The sequence below is a fragment of the Rosa chinensis genome, chromosome 1 (assembly GCF_002994745.2).
Source record: "Rosa chinensis cultivar Old Blush chromosome 1, RchiOBHm-V2, whole genome shotgun sequence".
NCBI classification, from domain to species: Eukaryota; Viridiplantae; Streptophyta; class Magnoliopsida; order Rosales; family Rosaceae; genus Rosa; species Rosa chinensis.
In genome coordinates this window covers 49,165,218-49,191,799 of record NC_037088.1, presented here as the reverse complement: position 1 = coordinate 49,191,799, position 26,582 = coordinate 49,165,218, and the positions used below count along the sequence as shown (strand labels likewise).

The following is a 26,582-nucleotide window of genomic DNA, read 5'->3' as shown; positions in this document are numbered from 1 at the left end:
GTATCCAAGATGACATGTATAGAAGCCAAATTAACACTACAGGAAAACAGGTCATTTACAACGTGCAAAACATGCCGTAAATGACTTTTTACGATGTACAAAAACAAGCCCTTAAAGACCGCGCTGTAAATGGTACTTTTAATTTACGATGTGCGTAAATTTAAGGTGTGCATTTCGCACGTCGTAAATAAGTTGAATTTACGACTTACATTGCATGCTGTAAATAATAAATTTTACGGCCCGCCGTGCATGCCGTAAATGTCATTTTGATTTCAAAAAAAAAAAAATTTAATTAATTTGGCCAGGAAAACATGTATAACAAAACTAAGAGTAGAACAAAGAATGGAACACTTCATTGAATGTTAATAATCCACTTCAATTACAAAATCAATTGAAGTGTAAGAATATATATATATATATATATATAATAACAATACCTATTGATCCTAATCTACAGAAAACTGCATTCTAGCTTTCAACCTATTCACTAAAACAAACACATGAACTCAATCTGTTGCCAGAAGTGATGGAGCCAAACATATTGCTGTCAACATTGGTGCCACTCCTCTCAATGGGGCTTCAAGCTGCATGACGACCTTTGAACCTCCTGCAAACACTTATCAGTTATCACTGTATATCGACCAAATCAACAATAAAAGTAATAAGAAAACTCCATTCAGCAATGTTCTTTTAGTAGACAATTTAGCAACCTTTAAACAAGGCAACTAAGAAAGAGGAAAAAGCCATGACAAACACAATTTAAAACCATGACAAGCGCATTTAACAAATTAAACTTAAATCTGCATGTGTACTATATATATTATAGTATAATATATAACCATGATGAGTAAGAAGCATCAGCAGATTCCATACCTGCATGGCAACTGGGAAATCATCTGCAAAATCTGGAGGAAAGAAAAGATCTACTTTTTCTTTTTAAAAAAACTGCTTCCCTGTAGACATAGTCAAACTCATTATTTCTTCTTTTAAATTGGTGAGATATAAATGCTACATAAGATTGGATGGTCACTTATTGAGATTAACAAATAAATAGATAGAACTTATGGAGAATGATATAAGGATAGCAAGATAAGTCAACCTGCTTTCCATGAGACCCAGTAATTGCTAGTTGCAAGAAACCATCATGATACTTCTTTGCCTTTTGAGTTAGCTATGTGGTGTACAAAGCCTGCCATATTAGTATCTTAGAAGACTAAATATAGTTGATAAAGTTCAAAGATGTGCTACATATATTCGTCCTGCATCTGATATTAACATAAAATCTACCCATAATGCAGAGACAAAGATACTCAGAGTTTCATGTTATATAAGAAACAAAGAGGATTTCACATTTGTATATGGTCCTGATAAACAGAAATGCGAATAACTACATAAACTAAACAAAAAAATCAAAATGATTAGTTATGGGATGTGAGGGATACTAGTCCCATGAGCTGATCTCACTCTAGTCCAATTGGTACTCAGAGCTCCTAGCCACCTTCTGTAAACTGCCAAAGAAAGAAAATGGTACATTCATATAGGAATAGGAAACTTCATGATTCTGTTTATCACTAAATTGAGACCAATTCACCAAACAGTCGAATATTGAAACCAAGAACCTCATCTCATTTCCCTTTGCTAAGACCCAAGTACATTACCTTAGTAGAGCTAAATACAGTACTTGGATAGTTGGATTGTAGTAGTATAAAGCAATCAAACACTATCTTAGTATACATCAATCAAAATATCAAATACTATGCTACCAGAAATCATAAATGGTCCACTAGAATTATCAACTCCAACTAATTCACACGAAACAGTATATTAATTGTCAAAACTGTGGAAGAATATTGTTCTATGATCTATCTAAATGATCCTCTACATGATCACCTGGAACTCGGCCAGATCAAAAGTAATAAGATCAAGGAAGGTCTCTTTTCTGCACGGAATATAAGATCACCTGAACAAAATTCACCAAATTCAAGTAGGCGATCAAAATTCAAACTTGAAATTGCAATTCAGTAAATTTAAAAGAAAAGAATCAAATCAAACTGATATACAATCCAAATCGACCAAATAACACATACAAATGGATTAAATTGAACGAATGTTGGCATCAAATTCAAAAAAAAAAAATTCAAATTGAAAACCTCGATTACTTACCGAACTGAGCTGCAAGGAGCGAAGGCGAGGCAGAGGTGAAGGTTGAGGCCGATTTGATAATCGAGAGGTCGGAAAGCGACTTGATTTTGACGGAGGTGGACAGCTGGTTTGAGATTTTGGCAGGCCAAGCAATTGCCAGATGGCGATAGCCTCAGAGGTGCTTTTACCGGACAATCTCGGCAGTGCTTCCTCCGTCACGCGAAACAGGAAGCACGTGGGCTACGCGAGTGGTGAAGTTCTTGAGCTCCTCGACGACGCCGTTGAAGGCGGTTTCACCGGAGAAGACGAGGAGGGAAGGCTAGGCGGCGAGGATTGGGTTGCGAGTGGAGGAGAAGGAGCAGCGACAATGGTTAGGGTTTTGTAGCGGGAGGAGATTTAAATTTTGAGAGGGAGAGGGAGAGTGAGCAGAGTTTGATCGGCCTTCTATCCCTTTTTCATTAGAGAGGGAAGTTTAATATTTGGCTAAAATTTTGGCGCTTTTAGCCGAATCACAGCATACAAGGAGAGCACGTCTTTAATTGAAAACAATATTGCAAGTTTCATGGCGTGCCCATGTGCACGCTGTAAAAAATATAATTGAAAAGTATCATTCACGGGATGCTTTTATTAATCATTGTAAATAATACTCATTCACGGCACAAATTTAATGCACGCCGTAAATCTCGCGTCGTGAATGATCACTTTTCTTGTAGTGTAAGAAAATTGGATGGCTTAGTTTCCCTCAATATCTCACATAGTAGCCGAACTATACAATTCTTCATGGGATACAGTCAAGTAATTGAAAGCTTCCATAAATCTATAACCTTCTTAGCTTGCCAAAGGAGAGAAATACCTATTGACTTGCATGACTTCAATGGTCTAATAGCTCTTTGAATTAAAACACAGTTGAAGCAAAAATAGCGTGACTTGACAAACATGTTCCATAAATCAAATAAATGAAGGTTCCATGTCACTTATATTATGTGATTACACCCATAAAAGAGCTCTAGAAGACAGAATACAAATCTTGTGTGCCCTGGATTGCACACCATGGCAATGTTACCATTGTACCAATTCAGAAGCTCAATAATGGTTTGGGCCGTTTCGCTGTGCAATTTCTTAAACCAAATGTATATGTATTGTATACCATCATCCATCAGCACTGAAATTGAGTAAACAGGCAGACCATAGTAGAGAACTAGGGGAAATACTTGATGGATCACCAAAGTCACTTCAACACACTACAATAGAGAACAAGAAATTAGTTTCTTTAAAAACGGAAGAAGGATTAAAGGCCAAAGGCTTGATATTAACAAATAAATGATAGTTATGGCATTTTTGTTCAATTATAATATGTTCTAGAGGGTCATCACCCATCATCTTATGAAGATTTTTATTTAGTTTGAAATTTCTAGGTGTAGCTACAGAGAGCAGGCAGTACGACCACTAGAGTTCACATTAGCAGTGGACTAAACTGGATGTTAGTGCAGCAAACACATCAAACTTACTTGTACAGATAAGCCGCGATTCCTAAAATTAGACACAGGAGTATAATGTCAATGCAGAAGTTCCGGCTGGACCTAAGCTGAAACAGGGTCATAACAAAGGTGTGAGTGAGGGGAAACAGAGAAAGAGGGATAAGGAATTGTATTGCACATATCTTGATTTATTAGGGAAATGCACATAATGCATAGTTTACCTGGATTATGGTATCCTTGAGTTTCACATTGGTGTTCTTAAGGTCAGCATTTGCCCTCTCAACCTGGAATGATGTCGAAATGGAACTTAATCAACTCAGTAAAACCAAAGAAAATACATAAGCCAATAGAAGAAAAATTAGAAGGCACACGGATCATTACCTTATCATCTATTTCATCCATCAAAGGCACTTGTCTATCTATTTCCTGTACAGAAATAAAATTTGATTAATAATTTATAACAGGAAGGACACCAAAAAAAAGTGAACTGGATGAAATAGTTAAAACTTAGAACAAACCTCATTCATGTCACCGGCCATATGTTTTAATGTGTCCAACCCTTCTGCTATAACATCTAAACCTTGATCCTGTATGAAATCACAATTTAACTCCCATGTAAGGCTTTCAGCATAAGCTATGTGAGAGAAACTGACCAACAATTCCAAACTTCAAGAGCCAATCACAGTTTTCCAACCAAGTATAGCAATGAAATGAAACTTTACAGCAGGAGCTTACACTCCAGCCCTTTAAGATTAAGCATCTAAGTCGAGCATATCCATCGGAATGAGTTTGTTCAACTATTTACTGATACTTGCCTGTTTCATTCTTCGCATTTCATACTCATTTCTAAAGCGATCTGACTCCTCAGTTTGTTGGAAGTACTCACTATCAAATCTCCCATCTGATGTAATTTCAGTAAAGAAATTCTAAAGTAAGTAAAATTAAGGACTTAATTAATTAGGTCTCTCATCCATAGAAACCTTGATACAATAAGCTTGAAGAATTGAACACCTGAAGTTGAGTCAATTTTAATGCCTGCATACGACGAGGTTGAATCTGTCCAACCACTGGCTTGTTTAGCTCCACTTGTTGATCCATCAGGTATTGCTTCTATCCTCTCTTGCAGTACAGAAATCAAATCGCTCCGAGCTTCAAGATCTTCTCTCCAAAGCCCTTTCACCTATGCATGATTAAGGAATGTAATTCTTAATAATTATTCCCATAAAATGGGGCATAGTATCAAGCTATCTATCAACAAGCAGAACAGTGCATATATAACTATACATCATACATGAAATGCACATCAAGTCTTTTTCTGGATTAATGTGTTAATTAAGGTTCTAAGCCAGAAAAATGGTTCTTTGGACTGAAAAACTATAATATCAAGTCAAACAAAGACACAACCTTGAATTAACAAAATAAGTAGCAAAACTAGAAAGAAGAAAACCTTTTTAGGAGCAAGTCTTCTCAATTTGGGTAGCTCCTCAAGCAATCGAGCCTTGGTTCGTCGAATTTCCGCATTCATAGCAACCGCAGAAGCCCTGCTCCTCTCAGTTGCCGCAGTCTCCGATTTCTACAGCATCATAAAAAACCGTGACAAAGTAACAGAAAAGAAAAAAAGATTCAAACTTTGATGTTCATGTTCCAGAAAATTTTACCCCAAGTCAAAAACCTCATTTTATTACTACCAACTTTGATGTTTAAGAACAAAAAATTCAAAACCGTTAACTAGGAAACCAAGAGCTAGAGATGGAGAGACCTGAAGAGCAGCTTCAAGGTCGGCCTCAACGACGCCGTAGAGACGAGCAAATGCGTCGCCGCCAGAGACATTGTTGAGGTCCTTTTGCTTATCGATGTCGTACTTCTCGTATTTCTTACATATCGTATCAACCCTCGTGATCAAATCGATCACACTCATCTCAAAAACTCTGTTTGTTTTGGCGACTGACTTGGATGTCTCTTTGTTCCTATGAAGGTGTAACCGATGCTGCACTGACAGTTTTGGCTTCAGAAACTCAGAAGTCAGAAAGAGAAAGAAGACGAAAAACGGACAGAGAGAGAATCTGATTCTAATTCCGAAGGGTACGGCGGAGATTCTAACGTTGTTTGTTTTGTCCTGATAAAGTAATCTGGTTTTACATCCAAAATCAATTGGCAATGGATGAAGTGGCCCAAACCCTTATAAACTTATAGGTGTACATACATGTCCATTTGCAAGCATAATTAGCTATAATGAGCCACGCTCATGGTACCACCAGGGGTACCAACGCCCACCATATGAGTGACTGGCGTAAAGACAGTTAGCCGGGTTACCGCCTGAGCCCCGGATCAACCCCAAAGCACCGCCGACGCGCCGCCACGCGCCGTGTCAAGATGGCATCAGAAGCTACTGAAACTGGGAACTGAAGCACATCAGTCCCACATCGAAAACAAAGAGAAGATCATCCTCTTCCTCACCTATAAAAGGTTCTCTCCTCTCTCCTCATTTATTACGCATTCAATACTTACCTACTGTCACTTTGTCAACATAAATACATTGACTAACTTAGGCATCGGAGAGTTGAAGACCGCCCGGCGCGGTCTCCCTCTGACGCCCATTGTATTTTATTTGACAGGTAACGGGAACCACTCACAACAAAGGTATCGATCCGCCCGCCGGATCAGCGTTAACTAAGGTCCAGCTATCGCTAGACTTTTAAACATTAACAATAGGCAAGGTCACATTTTTCCCATGTGAGATGTATATATTCTCAACATGCCCCCGCACGTGTGGCGAATTTTCAAGTCATACATGTGGACAACTTGGGTGACGTGGAGCTCGTGTGGCCGTTTGGCATGCACACGTGGATAACCCGCTCTGATAACAAGTTAAATATAACGAGATTGAGAGAATGAATTGTCTGATATATATTATTCATCTCACAATGAAGGTATATAAAGAAGAGTACATGAATATAACAGGTAAGTACTAACTATGAAATAATTACAATATATTCTATTCCTAACGTTAAGTTATGACTCATGCTAACACTCCCCCTCAAGTTGGTGCATACACATCAACCATGCCCAACTTGCTTAGTGAGTCATAAAACGCCTTCCTGGAAACTTCTTTGGTAAGTATATCTGCGAGTTGCTATTCAGATGGAACAAAAGGAAAGCTAATAATTTTGGCATCTAGCTTCTCTTTTATAAAGTGACGATCAACCTCCACATGCTTAGTACGATCATGTTGTATTGGATTCTGTGATATGTCAATGGCTGCCTTGTTCTCACAATATAACTGCATAGTACTTTTGAGTTTGAAACCCAGATCACGTAACAGATTTCTCAGCTACAGCAATTCACACACTCCGTGAGCCATACCTCTATACTCGGCCTCAGCACTAGATCATGCCACAACTTTCTGTTTCTTACTCTTCCAAGTAACCAAATTACCTCCCACAAATGTAAAGTAACCTGATGTTGACCTCCTGTCTGTAATATTTCCAGCCCAATCTGCATATGTAAAGCTACAAACTTCAAGGAGGTCGTTGTATTTAGAAAAAAATACTCCCCTTCCTGGAGCTGACTTCAGATACTTTAAAATTCTCATAACAGCATCCATGTGACTCTCACTCGGGTTATGCATGAACTGACTTACCACACTCACTACATATGCAACATCTGGTCTAGTATGAGCCAAATAAATTAAGCGCCTAACTAACCTCTGATAGCGAGCTCGATCAGTAGGTACCTGATCTGGATACTCAGCTAAATAATGATTCTGCTCAATAGGAGTATCAATAGGTCTACAATCCAACAAACTTGTCTCTGTCAGCAAGTCAAGAACGTACTTCCTTTGGCACAGGTAGATCCCTTCTCTCCCCCTGGCTACCTCAATTCCTAAGAAGTACTTAAGTTCACCCAAGTCCTTCATCTCAAACTCAGAGGCTAGTTGTCTCTGCAGTCTATCCATCTCAACAGTATCATTGCCGGTGATTACCATACCATCCACATAAATAATTAGAGCTGTTACCTTCTCTTGTTGGTGCTTGAGGAACAAGGTATGATCTGATCAGTTGCTCTGTTTGTAACCAACCTTCCGCATGAACTATGAAAATCTCTCAAACCAAGCACGAGGCGACTATTTGAGACCATACAGAGACTTTCTCAATTTGCATACAAAATCACCAGGAAAAGCAACTACATACCCAGGTGGAAGGCTCATGTACACTTCCTCAGCTAACTCTCCATGAAGAAATGCATTTTTGACATCAAACTGTCGGAGTGGCCAGTTTAAACTAGCATCAAACGAGAGCAGAACACGAATAGTGTTCATCTTGGCAACAGGAGCAAATGTTTCATCGTAGTCTATACCATACGTCTGAGTAAACCCCTTTGCTACAAGGCGTGCTTTGTACCGATTCACTAATCCATCTGCATTATGTTTCACAGTAAACACCCAACGACAACCTACAGCCTTCTTGCCTTGTGGTGGAGGCACAAGTTGCCAAGTATTGTTCTTCTGCAACACCTCCATCTCTTCCTCCATTGCCTTCCTCCACTTTGGATCCCCCAATGCATCCTACACTCTGTTAGGTACTGATACAACAGATATTTGATTCACAAATTATTCATATGACTTAGACAACCTCCTAGTGGACATATAATTGGCTACTAGGTATTTTGATTTGGCAGTACGAGTAGGTTCATATCTTTTGGCTGATTGACCTCGAGTGGTCCTATTTGGTAACACATATTACTCGACATTAGACTCACTATTGCTAGTACCAGTGGGTGGACATACCTCAAATGAGTGATCTTCAGTATCAGGAAGTTGTGGGTCAGGGGTAGAAGTGATGTCAGGAGGGGCAGTTGTGTCTTCAACTGCATTTTCAATGATTGAAACTGGTGTCTGGATGTTTGGAGCTTCTGCCTCTGGAGATGATGAGCTGATGCTCTCAACTGGATCCGTCAAAATACCTCCTACCTGTGCGACTTCTTCTCCGCTTCTGATTCCTCCCCCTCTCCATGATACAGCTCTTCAAAATATGAATTCTCCCCCTGAAGAGCTGTATCTGAGCAGGCAAAATAACTCATGTCCTCAAAGAAAGTAACATCCATAGTGACATAGTACTTTCTGGGGGACTGGATGATAGCATTTGTACCCTTTCTGATAACCTCCGTAGCCCACAAACACACACTTAAGCGCTCAGTCATCCAACTTAGACCGCTGGGTTTTAGGAATATGGACAAAAACCACACAACCAAAGACACGAGTTGGAAGATTATGAAATGAAGGTAAGGAGACATGAGATGCAAGAACCTCAAATGGAATTCTCCCCTGAAGGACACTAGATGGAAGACTATTGATAAGATGGGAGGAAGCATGAATAGCATCGCCCCAAAGATACTTAGGCATATGAGCACTAAAGAGAAGAGCACGAGCCATATCAAGTAAATGACGGTTTTTCCTTTCAAACATTCCATTTTGTTCTAGTGTTTGTGGACATGTGGTTTGGTGAACAATCCCATGGGTTTTGAAAAACTCTTGGAAAACATGATTAACATATTCTCCCCCATTGTCAGAACGAAGGACTTTAATGGTGCTATGGTATTGTGTTTGAACAAGAGTACGAAAAGTTTGAAAAGCTAGAAAGACTTCATCTTTGGTTTTAAGAAGAGCAACCCATGACAATCTCATACAATCATCAATAAACAACACAAAATATCTCATACCGGACACAGTGGGTTCTCTAGAAGGTCCCCAAACATCAAAATGAATCAACTCAAAAGGAATAACACTTTTATTAGAAATACTAGGAGAATAAGTAGCACGATGACTCTTGGCCAAGACACATGTTTCACAATGTAAAGCAGACTCATCCACACCAATAAACAGAGTAGGCAGGGCTTTTCTCAGAAGACTAAAAGATGGATGCCATAAACGGCGATGCCACAACCAAATTTCACTTAGCTTATCAGAATTCGAAGTCAAAGTGGCGCGAGACTGTGCTCCTGGTTTCTCCCCTGCGTATGTCTAATCCAGATGGAACAACCTGCCCTTCAGATACCCCCGACCGATTAACTCCCTGGTGAGAAGATCCTGAAAAATCACATACATAGGATAAAAGGTTACAGAGCATTTAGACTCAGTATTCAATTGTGGAACAGATATCAAGTGATGAGACAAGTTAGGCACATATAACACATTATGAAGTTCTAAAGTGAGAGTGATACGCACTGACCCTGACCCTAACACAGGAAAAGCCTCACCATTGGCATTGGTGACATAGGACACTGGTGGCGAAAACAATTCAGTAAAATATGATTTATCATAAGTCATATGGTCAGAGGCACCAGAATCAATAATCCATGTATCAGAACCAACAAAGTTAGAAACCTTTAAAGCCATACCAATCTTACCACTACCAGTTATAGAGGCTGTAGGAATAGCCCCACCTGCCGTATGATGATCTTGTCCAGCCACTCCATAGAAATCGGGTTCTTGAACCAATTGAACTGTAGCTGCTTTTGCCTTAGGACGATAACCTTGCTTTTTAGGTTTAAGATGCGGGTGCAGTTTCTAACAAGTCTCTCGAACATGCCCAATATCATCGCAATAAGAACACTGAGGACGAGGGCGGTGGGCAAAACCTGGTGGAGGTCCTTGTTGATAAAGTGGGACCGAATACTGCTGCTGGAGTAAAGGTGCTGCTGCTTGAATGGCTAGGCTAGAAACTTCAACTTGTGCCTGTTTGAGACTTTCTTGTTGAGATTCATCCTTACGAATATATGTAAAAGCTGTGGTCAAGGTAGGAGGGTCTGGCATTCTGAGCAACTCTCCCTTGGCACTATTATATATGTTTCGCATCAAGTCCTCTCAAGAATGCATGAACCTGCTCAAGTTCCTTCTCTTTCTGGTACCATGTAATATTCTCCTGATTCTTGATCTTGCAAGGACGCTTCTGATCAATTTCAGCCCATACATTCTTTAGCTTGGTGAAAAACATTGACACTGGTTGCCCATTCTGTTGCATTCCTGCAGCTTTGCACATCAGTTTATGAACCTGTATAAAATCAGACTCATTTGTATAGAGATCTCCCAGTGTCTTCCATATTGCCTCAGCGGTTTCACACTCCTCCACCATCTATAGCACATTCTTAGTCATGGCTCGAAACAGAATTGACATTACAAACCCATCATCGTCTTCCCACTTAGCATAGGCTTCCACATCATCTTTACTAGGAGCCTTGATTGTTCCAGTCACATGCCCCATCTTGTGTATCCCATGGAGATAAACCGACATAATCTTCTTCCATGTTCGGAAATTGGTACCGGTGAGTTTGGTACCCCCAAAAGATCCACCTTCTGAGCTCTTTACAGAAACCTCAACCTTCTAGACCTCACTGGTCCTAGAACTGGAACTCTGATCTTCTTTCGTTTCTCCCATTGAAATAGGCAACAACAATGCACAATGGAAGCAAGGAAAAAACACAAGAAACACTTACTGCTCAAGGTGTTTCAGAACCTAACGAATTGGGCTAAGGGTGGACCGGTCTATGGCTTGACTGAAACCTGGTTGGCTTGACTGAAATCCGGTCTGTGGGCACAGTCGAAATTGATCTGGGCAAGCGAAAATCGATCTGGGCGAAGATGAGCGATAACCTGAACTGAGGAAGTCGGACGACGCAATCTGGTAACCACAACGACACCGGGGACTGGGTCTGAACGACGGAAGACAGCAGCGGTCTGGACAGGGGACGAAGTCGATATGGACGGGAGATGAAGGTCTGGATGGGCGACGCCGGTCTGGATGAACGACGCGGATCTGAATGAGCGACGCCGGTTTGGTGCGATGAAGCTGTTATGCGATGGAGTAGGACGATGAGGACAACAACTGGTGCACGATGGAGCAGGAAGATGAGGACGGCCGGCCTTTGAATGAACAGATGACGTCGATCTGAAGAAGAGAAGACGAAAGGCGGTCTTTGGTTGAAGACGAGGCCAGTCGAGGAAAAGAAGACGTCTGCAGCGACGTCGTTTTGAGACTAACCCAAAAAATTGGGTTCTAACTCCTTAAACTTTGAAAAACTGAAATTAAAAGAGACAAAGTCTTTTCGGATCTTTGCTCTGATACCATGATAAAGTAATCTGGGGTTCACATCCAAAACCAATTGGCAATGGATGCAGTGGCCCAACCCCTTATAAACTCATAGGTAAGGTCTCATTTTTCCCATGTGGGATGTATACATTCTTAACATGTCCGACCTCTGACAGTCTGACAAATGTACTTCACTTTGTGTGATGCCATACTCTGTCCACAATGATTGCACTCCTAGTCTGCTAGCCATCAAGGCATCAATAATACGTTTCGGTAGAATTTGTATAAGGGGAAAGTTGTTGGTTTATAATTTCTTCTTTAGTTTGTATAAGGATTCTTCGTTACAAGGCTATACTCATTTCAGGTATGTAAACATGTTACAAGTTTAGACGTAGAGATAAAAAGAACATTGAGGTGCTAAAGCTAGGCCACGATAAATCCATAGATGGAACTTTTATAAAGGCGCTATACCTTGGTGCAAAGCCAACGATTTGATTTTTTTTTTTTTTTAAAGGAAGGAAAGAAAATACTGAACCTATACGTTCAAACTATTTATCTTATTAGGCCATTGATCAAATTATGCTTCAATTTAGGGGGAATGTTAACACAATTCTATCTCTATATTCTCCCTCACATCTCTATTCTTGAAAAACAAATTATAGTAATTTCACAACAATAAAAAAAAAAAAAAACAAATTAGTTATCTCTATTATTGACTTACAGTTAAATGTGTCCATGTGAAGAATGAATGAATCAGTTTGGGAATATTTCATTTCCATTAAGCTATTTACTTATCATATATAATCAAAATAAGAATGCAACTAATTACAATTGATGCTATTTACTTTATGTTCATGACGAAGTGGTGTTAGTTCAATGGTTCGAGCACCCACTACCTATGTACGAAGTCATGAGTTCAAGTCACCATGGAGGCAAAAGTGAAACCTTTTGATCCTCTTTAAAAATGAAATATATATATATATATATATTTACTTTATATTCATGAATCAAAATTAAAACTAATTTGCTTACTAAAATACCTCTACAAAAATAGGTGTTCATGAGGCTTTCATTTCTAAACATATTGCCTCTCTTGGTTATCAAATTGCGGTTTAGTCATTTCTGACAATGAGGTAGGACCCACATTCATTGCAAAACCTATATATGTTAGTAAACGCGTGAAAATTCATACACTAACATTATTCTCTTCATTTCTATTTTGATTCTAAATAAATAAAAGTGTCATAAGAATGTTATAGACTTTTCTAAATTATATTTAATGAAGTAGATGAACCACGTACGTACTACAAACACACCGCCCAAATCATCTTTCCCTTTCTCGCTTTGTTTGGCTAATGACGTTTTAGAATTGTGGTCATCCTTTTCTAGATGCAATCCATGTGGCACTCTTCTTCCTTTTATCAAACGACTCAAGATCAATCCTCCTCAACATTCCATTATTAAAGAAAGATAGGCCCTTTTGGTAACTAAAGAAAAGATATCATACTATTTGTGTTTCCAAAACTCTCAAAAAGAAGGATAAATTCGATCGTTAGCAACCAAAAAGCTGTAAAGAACAAAAAAAAAAAATTTCTATTTTTTTTACCTCGACTAGTAGCCTGAGATGACTTGGACAAGTCAAGGCCCGTCCTCTTTTTCAATCTAAACAATAAACGCATCATTTAAATACTCTTAAATTCTTAATAGACCAATAAACCCCCCTCCTCTGCTACTCCTTATTCGTTTTTCCCAAGTCCCTAGAATCAGAAGCTCCATGGTTTCAAATTCGATTCTTTGCTCCTCTCCCTCTATGAATCTCGGTCTTTTCCTTCTTTTTATATCCTTATTCGGACACTGTTATTCCTACGACGAACTGGGTCCTTCCACAAACAGCTTCACAGTTTCCAGCTTCAGCTACCCACCTACACTGCTCAAGAACTCTAATTTTCGCTATATTAGAGGTGCATGACTTACTTTTCAACCACCCTTTTTATGAATTTGATTCATTGCTTCTGTAATTCAATGGTTTTGGCGTGATGGGTCTTGCCGAAAATATTGACTTTACAGAGTGGCATTGATTTTTTTTTAATTTTTTGGTTGTTAAAACGCTCTGTTTCTAGATGTTAGGCTGTTTGGTTTCAAATTCTTAACGTTGGAGATTGAGTACTGTGTTAATGGTGTTGGTCAAATTTAGTGATGTTTCATGAGACTCAGGGGATTGGATTGAAGGGTCACTGGTCGTTCTGCTTTAATTCGAGTGAATTCAGTTGCAGATAATGTGTCTCCGTTTGTGTTTGTGAATTCAGTTTCAGATTCATGCGAACTATTTCTGGACAAAAAGATTCTGTCTTTGAATTTCTTTTTTCGTTGTCAGAACTATTAACATAGTATTCAATGATAGAGTTTACAATGTGTAGCCAGTAAGTGGCTTCAGAATCATCTAGAATTACTTCATACGTGATCATGTTATAGACTGAAGTCTGAAACATATCTCATTCTGTTTCTTGACTTGGGATTGGTTGAGTCACAAGGAACATGATTTCAGCATTTCCCTTTTCATATGTTAGAAGTGACTTCATCGCTCAAATATTCGGCTTCTTATATTCTTATGTAATTGCTGTTAATCTCGCCAATCAATTAGAACCAGAGGTTCACACAGCATTATGAGAAGATAACATTTATTTCATATCAACAGTTTATGCTATTACTCATGCAATTTTGTCTCATTACAGAAATGTGATGTTTTCCCTTATATGGTGGTTTATTTAGCTACTGAAAGTAGCAAAGTTATGCATTCACTACCATACGATCAATTATCAATTATAAGTGGTCAATAAAGATATGAAACTGTTCAATTGTGCTGAATCAAATGGAAATTTTAGTTTACATTCAGAATCATATATCTGTCATATCTTACTGGTTTTGGTTTTTTCTTCTAGTTGAACTGCCACCATGGTTCTCTTCAATGTCTATAGCAATGAACTCGAACGTAGACCTAGTAAGTATATTTATCAGGGTTTATATCTCCCATCCTTCCTTTTTTGATTCAAGGTGTATTTCTTTTGCACTTCATGTCTTATTATATAGGGCTGGAATCCTGAAGGTGCACTTGACTTATAGCTGATTTCTAAATGAAAGTTTGATTTTTGGATTGAACTGTTATTACTTTTTTTTTTTTTTACCTCAAACTGCTTTTCTTATGATATTCTTTTTGTCTTTTTTCTTTTCAATGATCCTTGCTTATAATCCAGAAAATAACCATAAAAAATACTATTGTAGCACATTATGTTTGCATCCTTGCTAATAGTTCATACTGTTCTCAGGGTCATGTAAACATAGAAAAGGTTCCTAAAATTACAATGCCTTTGATTTGCTTCAGGGAGGGTAGCCCTCCACTGCCCGATGTCAATACCTCTCTAACAGATTCGGGCCATCAAGGTACATATTTGTGCCTTTCTGCTCTATCTCATGTTTTTTATGCTGTGATATTGCAGTTCTCATCAACATGCATATAAAAAATATTCCACAACTAGATAGGAATTGCCAAAGGTTATGCTTGGCAACTTCTCTGTGACGACATTATTTCTCTACTATTACTTAATGTGCCTTGTCAGAAGGTCTCTGGATACTATACTGTCTGTACACAACATTGTTTCTATTAGTTTTGTGGTTTAAGTTTTCTATTTGCAGAGCTTTTCTGTGTTGAATGAAATTTCTCATTCTTCTTTTGTCTCCAGTTACAATTCCAATTGAATTGTAATTGGAAAGAGTATTGAATAGATTTTCTGCTGTGGCAGTTTTAGTTCCCTTTTACGATGGTTCACTTAAGGCAACACAAGCTCTTCAGAGTGCAGAGCAATGCTATCTTATGCAAAAGAATTTCACAGTGAAGTTGACAAATGAGCAGGTACCATGTAATCTCTTATGATATTATTCATTTATTTTGTTGTTGTAGATGCTAACTATGCTAACAGTACAATTCACTAGTTCTTTCATGTTTCCCTTTTTCTTCTGGAAAAGTTATTTTCCGAATCTTATGAAACTGTTGTTTAGATTTCTCCAGGAGTTTGGTATTTGGGTCTTTTCAATGGTATTGGACCTACAAGGACGCAATCAAAAATGGTACAAGTTAACATCCTTAAAAATATTTTTTGCACTTTTACTGTAAATTTAATTCTTCTTTTGGTCGTATACTGTGCCTCTTTGGTGTAGTGTTAATCCTGGATCCACGACCAATTATTTCGACATTTAGTTTATTTGGTTATAATTTTGCATTTTCATAAAAGAAATTATAATAAGCACTACCATGTTTATTTCTTTTCTATTATGTATTTATTAAATGCAATTATGCAAATGATGATGAGCAGGTACTTGGGAGAAATGCTTGCTAAATTATGATAGTAACTAGAATTTTGAAAATCATGAAACAGTTGAAGCTGATTATCTGATGTTTATTTTGTTGATTTATTTTTATTTTTATTATTATTATTATTATGTTTTTTTTTTTTTGCAGTTGTAGTTATGCTGTTTTCCCCCTTTTTACTGATGGTTCTATTATGCATCAATGTATGATTATTTCTTTCATATAAACACTGACTAAGGTTCCTACATTTACTATCCAGATTAACCGTGGATCTCAATATACCTTCAGTGCCAACATCACAGTTGAAGGATGTAAAACTGAAACCATGTGGGGCCAGTATTGCAACCAGACAATTTATCCTCTTTCTTGTTCTCTATCTGGCAGCTACAATCCTGCAGAAAATTCTTCAGAGGCTAATTTGTACAACAGTACAATGGGTTATGGTATTTCTTGCAAAAATGATTTTGAAACTTCTTGTCAAGGAGATGGGGAACCAAAGTTTTACTCTTTGGATGTGGTGGGAATATCACAGGAGTTAAACATTGTGGCAACGGATGTTTGGTTAAATGAAACATTATCAAATAACACTAAGAATGGTAGTGATATTAATTTAATGTGTTTTGCACGTCACGGTGCAATACCTTCAGAATCTCTGCATGATTATTCCAGTAATATAAACAATAATCCTTTGGTCATTAACTTTCCAAAGGTTGGCCGCTGGTATATTACTGTTTTACCTGTCAACCTCTCAAAAGTGCTTGGAGGGAGTTTAGATACTTCCATAAAAGTTTGCTACTCCATGGAATCAAAACTGCTTGAATGTCCACTGGGGAAGGCTGGAGCAAATTGTACATGGGAAACATACACCCTTCAGGTGGGCTTGCTGATAATGAATATATACCTTATTCTCTAGTTTGTTTTGTTTGACATTTATAAGGACTGTGAATCTGTAGCATAAGGTAAAAAGATAAGTATGTAAATCACCAGTTAATTTGTACTAGTGGTTATATGATGGCCATGCATATAGCAGTTTAGTGATATTAGATGAAGTTAAGCATGTCATATTGTCTTAATCACTTTAGTTTAACGGCTCTAAAGTTCTTTTTGCAGTATTTTATCTTTATGTTGATGCTTCAAGAAACTTATTCGCAGGATAATTTATTGACAAGCTGAGAATCATTGTCTGCAGACGGTTCTGAGGAAAGGTTCAGGCTTCTTTGAGTCCTACTATTTGCCTGACGGTGGAAAAGTATCTTCTGACTCAGCCAATTTTCCACTTGATTCGCTTGTAACCAACACATCGATTGGCGAAAAACCAGATAATACCTGGACTTATTTTGCTCTCGACATTCCTCGTGGTGCAGCTGGAGGAAATATGCACATTCGATTAACATCAGATACAAAGATTAATTACGAAGTATATACTAGATTTGGTGGATTACCATCTCTTACCAGCTGGGACTACTATTATGCTAACAGGACAAGCAATAGTGTTGGCTCCATGTTTTTCAACTTATATAACTCTAGTGAAGACAAGGTTGATTTTCACGTGTTGTACGTCAGAGAAGGAACTTGGAGTTTTGGACTTAAGCATCTAGACACCACCAGTATTGCTTCCAAAGTTCAAACTACCATGTCTCTTTCCCTTGAAAGATGCCCTAGAAGATGCTCCTCACATGGAAAATGCGAAAATGTCTTAGATGCTAGTGGATTAACATCATACAGGTTTGTGCTCAACCCTCCTCTTACGAATTTTCCTCATCTACTAGTTTTGATTTTATTTTTTTATTTTTTTTTTAGCAAACTTGAAATAGTAAAGACAGCAAGAGAAGTTTTAAATTTTTTAAGCAACCGAAAAGAAAAAAAGAAAGAAAAGGAATTAGAAGCATAGCTGACACCTTAATATATATTCTTTTCAGTCATTATGATTATTTTAATTTGTTAATACTAAATTTTTCTCAGCTACTGCTCATGTGACCGGGACCATGGAGGCTTTGATTGTAGTATTGAAATTGTATCTCATCATGGTATGTGTTCTTTTTCAGTTAAATGAAATGTTGTCTTTGCTGTTGGTCTTTCTTAATCTTATTATGATCTGTTCTCAATGAGTCTGATCTTTTTGTCATAGGACTGGTAATATGAACTTTCAACCAGAAAGAAATGCTAGAGCCTTTAAAACTTTTGCAAAGCTTGTGTCTTTTAGCTTGGCAAAGCAATTTAGATGATTCCTTCAACAAGAGATTGCCAAAAATTTGTACCACTCAAGTTTAACTGAAAAAATGTTATGGAGAATAACTTATACTATGTCCAAATATTTTATGTAGTCTGTTCGGTTAACATAGTCCCTGAAGCAGATGTAGTTAGTTTGTTTGATGTTGTAGGATCTAGATGGCCATCTTTGTGTTATAAAAAGAGCTGTATGTTTGCCACAGTGACTGCTGTAAATCCCTCTTATAGATGACAAATTTTTACAAAATTGTTATTCATACTGGAAACTAGTTCCAGGGTTCAGTGTTATGCTCTACAATGGCTCTTCATCTAATTCTCTGTGTGAAATTTGACATAGGGCACATATGGCAATCAATTTTTCTTATCGCATCAAATGCTGCAGCAGCACTTCCTGCCTTCTATTCCCTTCGACAGAAGGTAATATTCATACTTATAACTTGGCTTTGCCTTGATTCACATATCTCAAGACTTCTAGAAAGAAAGAGAATTAATATATTATGGAAAAAAATGAAAAATAATCCCTTCACAACAATACTGCTGCCTTCTATAAGATAGAAGTCATAGAACTGATGTCATGATACTGGCTGAACTCAATTCCAAATTTTTTATGCTCTTCATTATATCTCCTGAAGTATTTTTCATATTGTGTTTGCTTTGATGATTCTAGGGTAGGTTTCTTGTATTTGTATATCCATCTCTTTGGGCATTTGTTGATATGGATTATTGAACCTTAACTATGTTGTTTTTTCAACTGGAAACCTTTTCTTTTGAAAGGAATATCATGTTTATGTACATTTTCATAAAAACAAAATAATGATTTTTTATGTATAGGCGTGGTCAGAATGGGTGATATATACATCTAGTGGAATTGCAAGTGGAATTTATCATGCCTGTGATGTGGGAACATGGTGTCCTCTGGATTTTAATACTTTACAGGTACACATGCACATCTATCAAATACAGTATAATTAGTAGTTTAGAGTTTTTACCATTAGTTATCTGAAAATGTTTCAGTTCATGGACTTCTGGCTGTCTTTCATGGCCGTAGTGAGCACATTTGTGTACCTAGCTACAATGGATGAAGCTCATAAGAGAGCAGTCCTCACAGCTGTAGCAATTTTTACTGCCCTTATGGCAGTTACTAAGGCCACAAGGTACGTTGAATTGATAGGACATAGATTAAGTGTATTTAAAATCTGAGCAAAAAAATGTTAGTATCGAGTCAAGCACCTGACTAGACTCTTTGCAGGACGTCCAATATTGCGATTGTAATGTCAATTGGCATTTCGGCTCTTCTTCTTGGATGGCTGATAGAATTAACAACCAAGTATAGGTCATTTTCCTTTCCGGTTGGATTCTCCTTAAATATAATTGAGAGGTGTGTTTCTTAACTATATCAATCATTACTACTGCTTAGAAACCTCATCGATATTAACTCTGTATGCAATCGATACATCATACATATAAAAAATAAATAAATAACTCCTTTTTGAGTAGTATGATGAATGCATGAATTTTGTTTACATTGATTTGATGTGTATATTGATTATTTGATACATCTTTTTATCTACCACTGGCATTTCAGTTTTGAACATATCATTGATTAGCTTATTTTCCATTTAAATCTGATAGACCTTAATAAAACTTGTTAGGCCCATACAATTATGTTCACCCAGTCAGTTGCTGACCAAATAAATTGTGCTCAACTACCCTTAAATGTAAATTCAATGGTGGAGAGAATTATTATTAAGTAGTTTTGCTTTCCACCATTGGATTTACATCCAATGGTAATTGAGCACAATTTATTTGGTCAGCAACTGACAGGGTGAACACCACTGTTGGCCCATATATCAAGATCACTGTTTATTATATTTGGAGCAACCCGTGGAAGGGTAAAATGTTATCTTGATATACGTTGAGTATAATAATAACTTCTGTGGATGAACTATGTCTGTGCTTGTCCATTGCATTTCCTTTTCTTCAAAATAACCAAGAGATTATGCAGGTTCCAAGGTGTTAGAGGATGGCTCAAAGATCTTATTAAGACAGTTTTCAAAAGATTTCGCTGGGGCTTTGTACTCGCAGGTTCTACTACATTAGCCATGGCAGCAATCAGCTGGACACTGGAGAGCACTGAAACCTACTGGATTTGGCACAGGTACAACAATATCATGAAAAATTTCCATTGCCTTCTTGCTCTGGCTCTCTCTGTTTCATGATTGATTGATCGCTGCCTTAAATAATTTGCAGCCTTTGGCATGTCACCATATATACGTCTTCCTTCTTCTTCCTTTGCTCAAAAGCAAGTACTGAGAGTACTGAAAATACTGTAGATACTAGTATTGTAGATACCGAGAGTCAGAGACCCCCAAATGGAGCCTATGAGTTGACTAGGCAGGATTCATTTCCAAGAAGTTGATAAAGAGCGGAAGCAGGGTAAGAATTTTGCAGAGTTAAGGGTTGTAGAAAAAATAAATGATTTTTGTCAAGGCCAAAGAGAATAAGAGTTCTGTGATTGCATCTTAGAAGCAGTTTCATGAACTGAATAAGTTAATTTATGTCATCGGATTAGCTAGACCCTACAGGACTATTTTCTTTTCTTTTATAAAGGGTAGATTGTTTGGGGATATGTCAAATGTATAGAGTATTCTTTAGGGCCTTTGGCGAAGATTGTAAGTTTATGACATTAAAGACAAAGATCATTGCAATTTGTTCATCCAGTGTAAATGGTAGTTGATAATGAAGCACTGCAGTTTTGCCTTTGTTTCTTTCTTAGTTGTAGTTTAATTATTCAAACTTCAAACTCTTTTGATCGCCACCATTTGGTGACTTGCCCAGTCAAGGTTGGGGAAAATCAGGATAACAAAACAAAATTCCCAGAAAAAATGGAAAAGATTACACATGGGCAGATATAATGTGAAAGACATACATAAAGTACAAAATATTCTTTGCACACTAATGGTTTTTGAGGGTTATACCATATGGTATTTCAACTGCTCAAATACAATTTGCTGTTGTTCTCTACATAACCCCCAAGAATAGTAAACAAAAATTCCAGAAACACTCAAAACAAGCATAGTGCAATATCAATCTAGGTATGCTATACACCACTCAAACCTAAAGAATAAATTGACTTGGGTCTATAGCAAGCTGATTGCATCCTTCAAAGCAATGGCTTCAGATCCAATTGTCAAGAAATTATTTTGCTTTCCACTGAGGCTTACTAACATATTCACTGTTTGGTTCTTTTTTTGAAAACAAAACTTTGCTTGGTGTTCAATCTCTCACACACAGATATCCATCCATTCATTGGGAGGCCTTCACTTGAAGGCTCTAATGATTTTGTTACTCTGTTAAAGTGCTCCTTTGCGAACGGGTGGAAGATGAACGAAAGTCTGGAACTGATATCTCTTTATAGTCCTTTCGGATGCTCCAGAGGATCTCCGCGCACCTCTTCATGCTAGGCCGGTGCTGTCTACGTTGAGCCAAGCATTGCAAGGATAGTTCAAGAATCTTTTCAATGGCTAAATTATTGGCTGCACTCTTTTCCAGCCTGGGATCCAAAATTAAAAGAGCATCTCCATCACTAAACTTCTTCATAGCCTGCATAATCAACCCAAGCCACATTTTACTTTCCCATGTAGCTCAACTATATTCATTTCAAGGATTAAGGTATTAGTCTGTAAGTAATACTATACGCTGAAAATTTTGAAATAGAAAATAAGAGTAGAGTGACTAGAGATCAGAAGAGATGAGAAATTCGCACCCATTTTGCAGTTATCCGTTCCTTGAGTTCCCGTTTTGGTTCAATCGGACGCCTGCCTGTAACTAGTTCAACTAGTAACACACCAAATGAGTAAACATCACTCTTGTCTGTAAGTTGATAGGTTCTGAGGTACTCAGGGTCCAAGTAGCCAGCGGTGCCTTTAACTTGAGTAGACACATGAGTGGCACCTGAATCACTATCAGCAGCAAGCCTAGCAAAGCCAAAGTCAGCTACCTTTGCCCTGAAGTTCTCTGTTAGGAGAATGTTGGAAGATTTTATGTCTCTATGGATTATCGGATGATCTGTCAAGTAAATCGAATCATAGTCCAGTTAGATCCTTCACACAGATTCCATAACTCTTAGAGATGAAGAACTTATAGTTTCTAATTCTATGCTTCTTCTACCAGACAAATATACCTGTGTACATATGAAGATAGGTGACACCATGAGCCACATCGATTGCAATGTCAAGCCGCGCCCCAAGGTCAAGAATGTTGCCGCGCAGACCTGCATTATGCATTTCTATGACATTCAGACACTTAAAGGCAAAATTCGGGAACCAAAAGCGCGAAAAACCCAGTAATACAACTTACAATCCAAATGTTCTCTGAGGGTTCCATTAGGAACGTACTCCACAACCACAACTTTCTCATCTTCATACTCCACATACCCATAAAACTTGACCAGGCTCAAATGCTCCACCTGCGACAGCATTTGAATCTCACTCTGGAATTCCACACCCAAATGCTTGTCATACACACTCTGCACATTCAACATCACAATGCACTTGATCAAACCCCAAATAGGAAACATTCACCCACTCAGAAATCGAAAAAACTTGTAAACGAAAATTCTACCAAACCTTTTTGGCACGCTTAATAGCAACAAAGGTCCCGTCTTCAAGCCTCCCCTTGTAAACTATCCCAAAGCCGCCTTGTCCGATCTTGGCAGAGGGAGAGAAGTTATTTGTGGCCTTGTAGATTTCATCCATGGTGAACTTCACACACCCAGCCTGTCTCTCACGTCTCGAGTTATTCGAACTGGCGTAAGCTCCCCGACTCGAACCAGAACTGCGTCTCCTCTCACTCCCAGCTCCAGATGCGTCCGAAATCACTAGCAAAATAAGCAAACATAACAAACCAATCATTCATCTCAGATCTCCAAGATTTACGTTTAGTGTCTGACGAGGAATATGGATATGTTATTACCAGAGTGAGGTCTGAACTCCCCGGAGTCGCCGAAGCTAGCGGAGCTCTTGGTCTCGGGAGGAGTGAAGCAGCCGACGAAGACTCCGACGACGGAGCGAGCTGCGACTGCGACTGCGCTCTGGCCGGAGGTGGACCTGCGTGCAGTGGATGCGTCGGAGTAGGATGAGGGGGTAGGCGAGTAGGGGAAGCGGTCAGGCGTGCTCCGAGCATCGGAGCTGGAGTTGCGGTGGCGTCCGTACGACGGAGTTCGTCTCATTTGATTTGGGAGAGAGCGAGAGAGAGAGACAGCGAAGAGACGTAGAAATGGCGGGTAGTCGTCAAAGTTGTCGGGAGAGAGAGAGAGAGAGAGAGAAGAAGAAGACTTTGATTTTTCAAAAGGTCCCCAGCCAATGAAGCCAACTAGGACCAAAGTAATTAATATATTCTTCTTCTTTTTTTATTTATAAAACAATAATTGGATCTTAGGATTTTCTTGCATTTTTGGATGAACTTTTTGATGTTCTTTTAATAGGAGGGGCTGTCCACTTGTATATATTCCATACTATTTTTTTTCATCATTTTGTCACTAATCTGATAAATGTGGACGATTTCAAGTTTAAATCTCCTCTTTTACTATTAAAAAAAAAAAAAAAATCCTTGTTTGATGTCTTAACATCTTTGTCAAACCCTTTATATGGTTTACGTATAATGTGGAAAATGAAGATAGATTACAAGGAGTAAATGCTTGTTTCTCTATTGGTTTCTATCATTTTATCACTAATCTGATAAATGTGGACGGTTTCAAGTTTGAATCTCCTCTTTTACTATTTAAAAAAAAAATTCCTTATTTGATGTCTTAACATCTTTATCAAACCCTTTATATGGTTTACGTATAATGTGGAAAATGAAGATAGATTACAAGGAGTAAATGCTTGTTTCTCTATTGGTTTCTATCATTTTATCACTAATCTGATAAATGTGGACGGTTTCAAGTTTGAATCTCCTCTTTTACTATTTAAAAAAAAAAATTCCTTGTTTGATGTCTTAACATCTTTGTCAAACCCTTTATATGGTTTACGTATAATGTGGAAAATGAAGATAGATTACAAGGAGTAAATGCTTGTTTCTCTATTGGTTTCTATCATTTTATCACTAATCTGATAAATGTGGACGGTTTCAAGTTTAAATCTCCTCTTTTACTATTTTTAAAAAAAAAAAAAAAATCCTTGTTTGATGTCTTAACATCTTTGTCAAACCCTTTATATGGTTTACGTATAATGTGGAAAATGAAGATAGATTACAAGGAGTAAATGCTTGTTTCTCTATTGGTTTCTATAATTTTATCACTAATCTGATAAATGTGGACGGTTTCAAGTTTGAATCTCCTCTTTTACTATTTAAAAAAAAAATCCTTGTTTGATGTCTTAACATCTTTATCAAACCCTTTAAATGAAGATAGATTATAAGGAGCAAATGCTTGCTTCTCTATTGGTTTCAAATCCTTGATTATGACGCATAAAAGAGAGAATTTATTAAAGATTAAACCAATCTTCTCAAATGTCAAATCCAGCGTATATAATGCCTTGAACTAGTCTTATATAATTTTGTTTTACATAACTTTGTCAAAATTCTCTAGTAACCATGAAATTTCAAACGGGACCCAGTGTTTTGAAATTGTCCATGTGAGATTGCCTTTGTTAATAATTTCTTTTACTACCTGGATTTAACAAATTCCTGATAAAAACATTTGGACCGACTTTTTCTCATCCTTGCAATAATTCTACCAAACATGGAGAGTAAAAGGTAACTGTTTACGTACACATCCTACCAGACAATATGAATGCAAATTATTATTGATATGAGTCATGTCACATCCATAACAAAATATCAAAATAAAATAAACAAACTTGTCCCAGCATTTATAACAAATTGAATATATATATAAATAGGAGTGAGTGGGATTTTGATAGATGAGGAACAAATTGATACTATATAAATTCATCTGTGATGCAGATAGAAAACCAGCAAGTTACTCCAGAGTTTCTGAAATTTAAAAAAAAAAAATAGACCCAACACTTTGATTACAAGTTAATCAACTATATCTTAGGGAGGAAATTGTCAGAATACTAATCAGTGGTTGTTAACTGCAAGTGGCTCTAGAAATTGACAGGATTCTACAGTTTGTTGCATATTGCCAGAAATTGACAGGATTCTACAGTTCGTTGCATATTGCCAGAAATTGAAGGAAACCTTCCAAAATTCCAATCTAATATCTCTTTTCTGAGAAAGACAGCTTATATAATGATGTGTGATTTACTTGGTGATAGTAATTTACTATCAGCTTCTACGAAACAGCAAAGAAAAAGATATGCATTGGTTAAACTTTTAAGAATAAGGTAAATCAGAGATTGACTTGGTCCACCCATCCCAGTTATAGGCCATATCAGATGATGAAAAGCATTGAGCTTGTTATGTCATTATTCACTTTACCTCTTTGGATTTACATGTTTGGCGATGGAATAGGCTGGAGTTGCAAGAACTTGATTCTTCGAATTGGCCTCAACCTAGGGTCTCTTGCTTTCTAACATCCAGCTGAAACAAGATAGCAACTGTCAGCTCAGAATCTTGAAAAAATATGCAATATCAAATCATAATAGACTCGATCGTCATGTTCATATGAAATATATGATTTCTACATAGTGAATGTGGTGAAATTGTTTAGAATTGCATATTAATGATATATTCTACAAAGTAAGCATGTAAAATTCTAATGAGACATGAAGACTTTAAGTAAATGGAAAAGGCTGCAGAACAGATCACGAAGATATGAGACATGAAGATCTTACATCTCACGAAGATATGAGAACAGATCATTACATCACAAGGGAGTCACTGACTAATTAGAGTGCTCATTTTCAAAGCAGAGCTCCAGATCAGTCAGGCAAACTTCAAGCAGATTCATCCAGAACTGTATCTAACTTAATCACTGATCCTACATATAATTCTTCTCCAGTTCGATCTCCTTCATCACCCTGAGCAACATCCCTAGCATAACCTACACCTGTGATGCTTGTGGGTGGGACTCATCACCTGATACAAACGTATGAATGTCGCCGCGTACCTCCAGCCAGCTACAACCTGGAGCTTTCTGATCACAACTGTACCTCGATCATCATTTGGCGTACCCTTGCAACATCAGCCCAATGACCTTCAGTAGAATAGATGTTAGACATGAGAGTACAATTCACAGGTTTGTTTGGTTCTAATGTAAAAAGCTTTTCTGCAGCCCATTTTGCTAATCCTACATTTCCATTGACTTTACAAGCCCCTATG

The 26,582-nt window shown here is 37.7% G+C and overlaps 3 protein-coding genes and 1 long non-coding RNA gene across 5 annotated transcripts; 1 reads left to right on the top strand and 3 right to left on the bottom strand.

Moving 5' to 3' along the window:
* Positions 1-446: 446 nt before the first annotated feature.
* Positions 447-2,600, bottom strand: LOC112183014. 2 transcript variants are annotated; one of them, XR_005805052.1, is made up of 5 exons: positions 2,164-2,600; positions 1,891-1,960; positions 1,100-1,508; positions 874-953; positions 447-607 (listed from the first exon to the last, which is right to left on the bottom strand). It is a non-coding gene; the product is annotated as an uncharacterized LOC112183014 (long non-coding RNA). The 2 variants fall into 2 exon arrangements; XR_005805051.1 differs by having other exon boundaries at positions 1,100-1,960.
* Positions 2,601-3,058: 458 nt separating this feature from the next.
* LOC112181446 (syntaxin-71) lies at positions 3,059-5,695 on the bottom strand. Its single transcript, XM_024319786.2, has 9 exons — positions 5,380-5,695; positions 5,068-5,193; positions 4,632-4,800; positions 4,436-4,521; positions 4,139-4,207; positions 4,002-4,046; positions 3,842-3,904; positions 3,651-3,727; positions 3,059-3,383 (listed from the first exon to the last, which is right to left on the bottom strand). The coding sequence occupies exons 1-9, from the start codon at positions 5,536-5,538 to the stop codon at positions 3,371-3,373; spliced, it is 807 nt and encodes a 268-aa protein (XP_024175554.1). The 5' UTR covers positions 5,539-5,695; the 3' UTR covers positions 3,059-3,370.
* A 7,706-nt stretch (positions 5,696-13,401) lies between these two features.
* Positions 13,402-21,063, top strand: LOC112181687. Its single transcript, XM_024320076.2, has 14 exons — positions 13,402-13,665; positions 14,644-14,702; positions 15,028-15,142; positions 15,502-15,611; positions 15,758-15,826; positions 16,327-16,941; positions 17,257-17,792; positions 18,030-18,094; positions 18,634-18,713; positions 19,128-19,232; positions 19,311-19,450; positions 19,546-19,674; positions 20,302-20,454; positions 20,547-21,063. Exons 1-14 carry the CDS (start codon positions 13,479-13,481, stop codon positions 20,713-20,715), a joined length of 2,532 nt encoding a protein of 843 aa, XP_024175844.1. The 5' UTR covers positions 13,402-13,478; the 3' UTR covers positions 20,716-21,063.
* A 145-nt stretch (positions 21,064-21,208) lies between these two features.
* Positions 21,209-23,658, bottom strand: LOC112181688 (calmodulin-binding receptor-like cytoplasmic kinase 2). Its single transcript, XM_024320078.2, has 6 exons — positions 23,271-23,658; positions 22,925-23,175; positions 22,656-22,824; positions 22,480-22,569; positions 22,063-22,364; positions 21,209-21,899 (listed from the first exon to the last, which is right to left on the bottom strand). The coding sequence occupies exons 1-6, from the start codon at positions 23,524-23,526 to the stop codon at positions 21,642-21,644; spliced, it is 1,326 nt and encodes a 441-aa protein (XP_024175846.1). The 5' UTR covers positions 23,527-23,658; the 3' UTR covers positions 21,209-21,641.
* Positions 23,659-26,582: the final 2,924 nt, after the last annotated feature.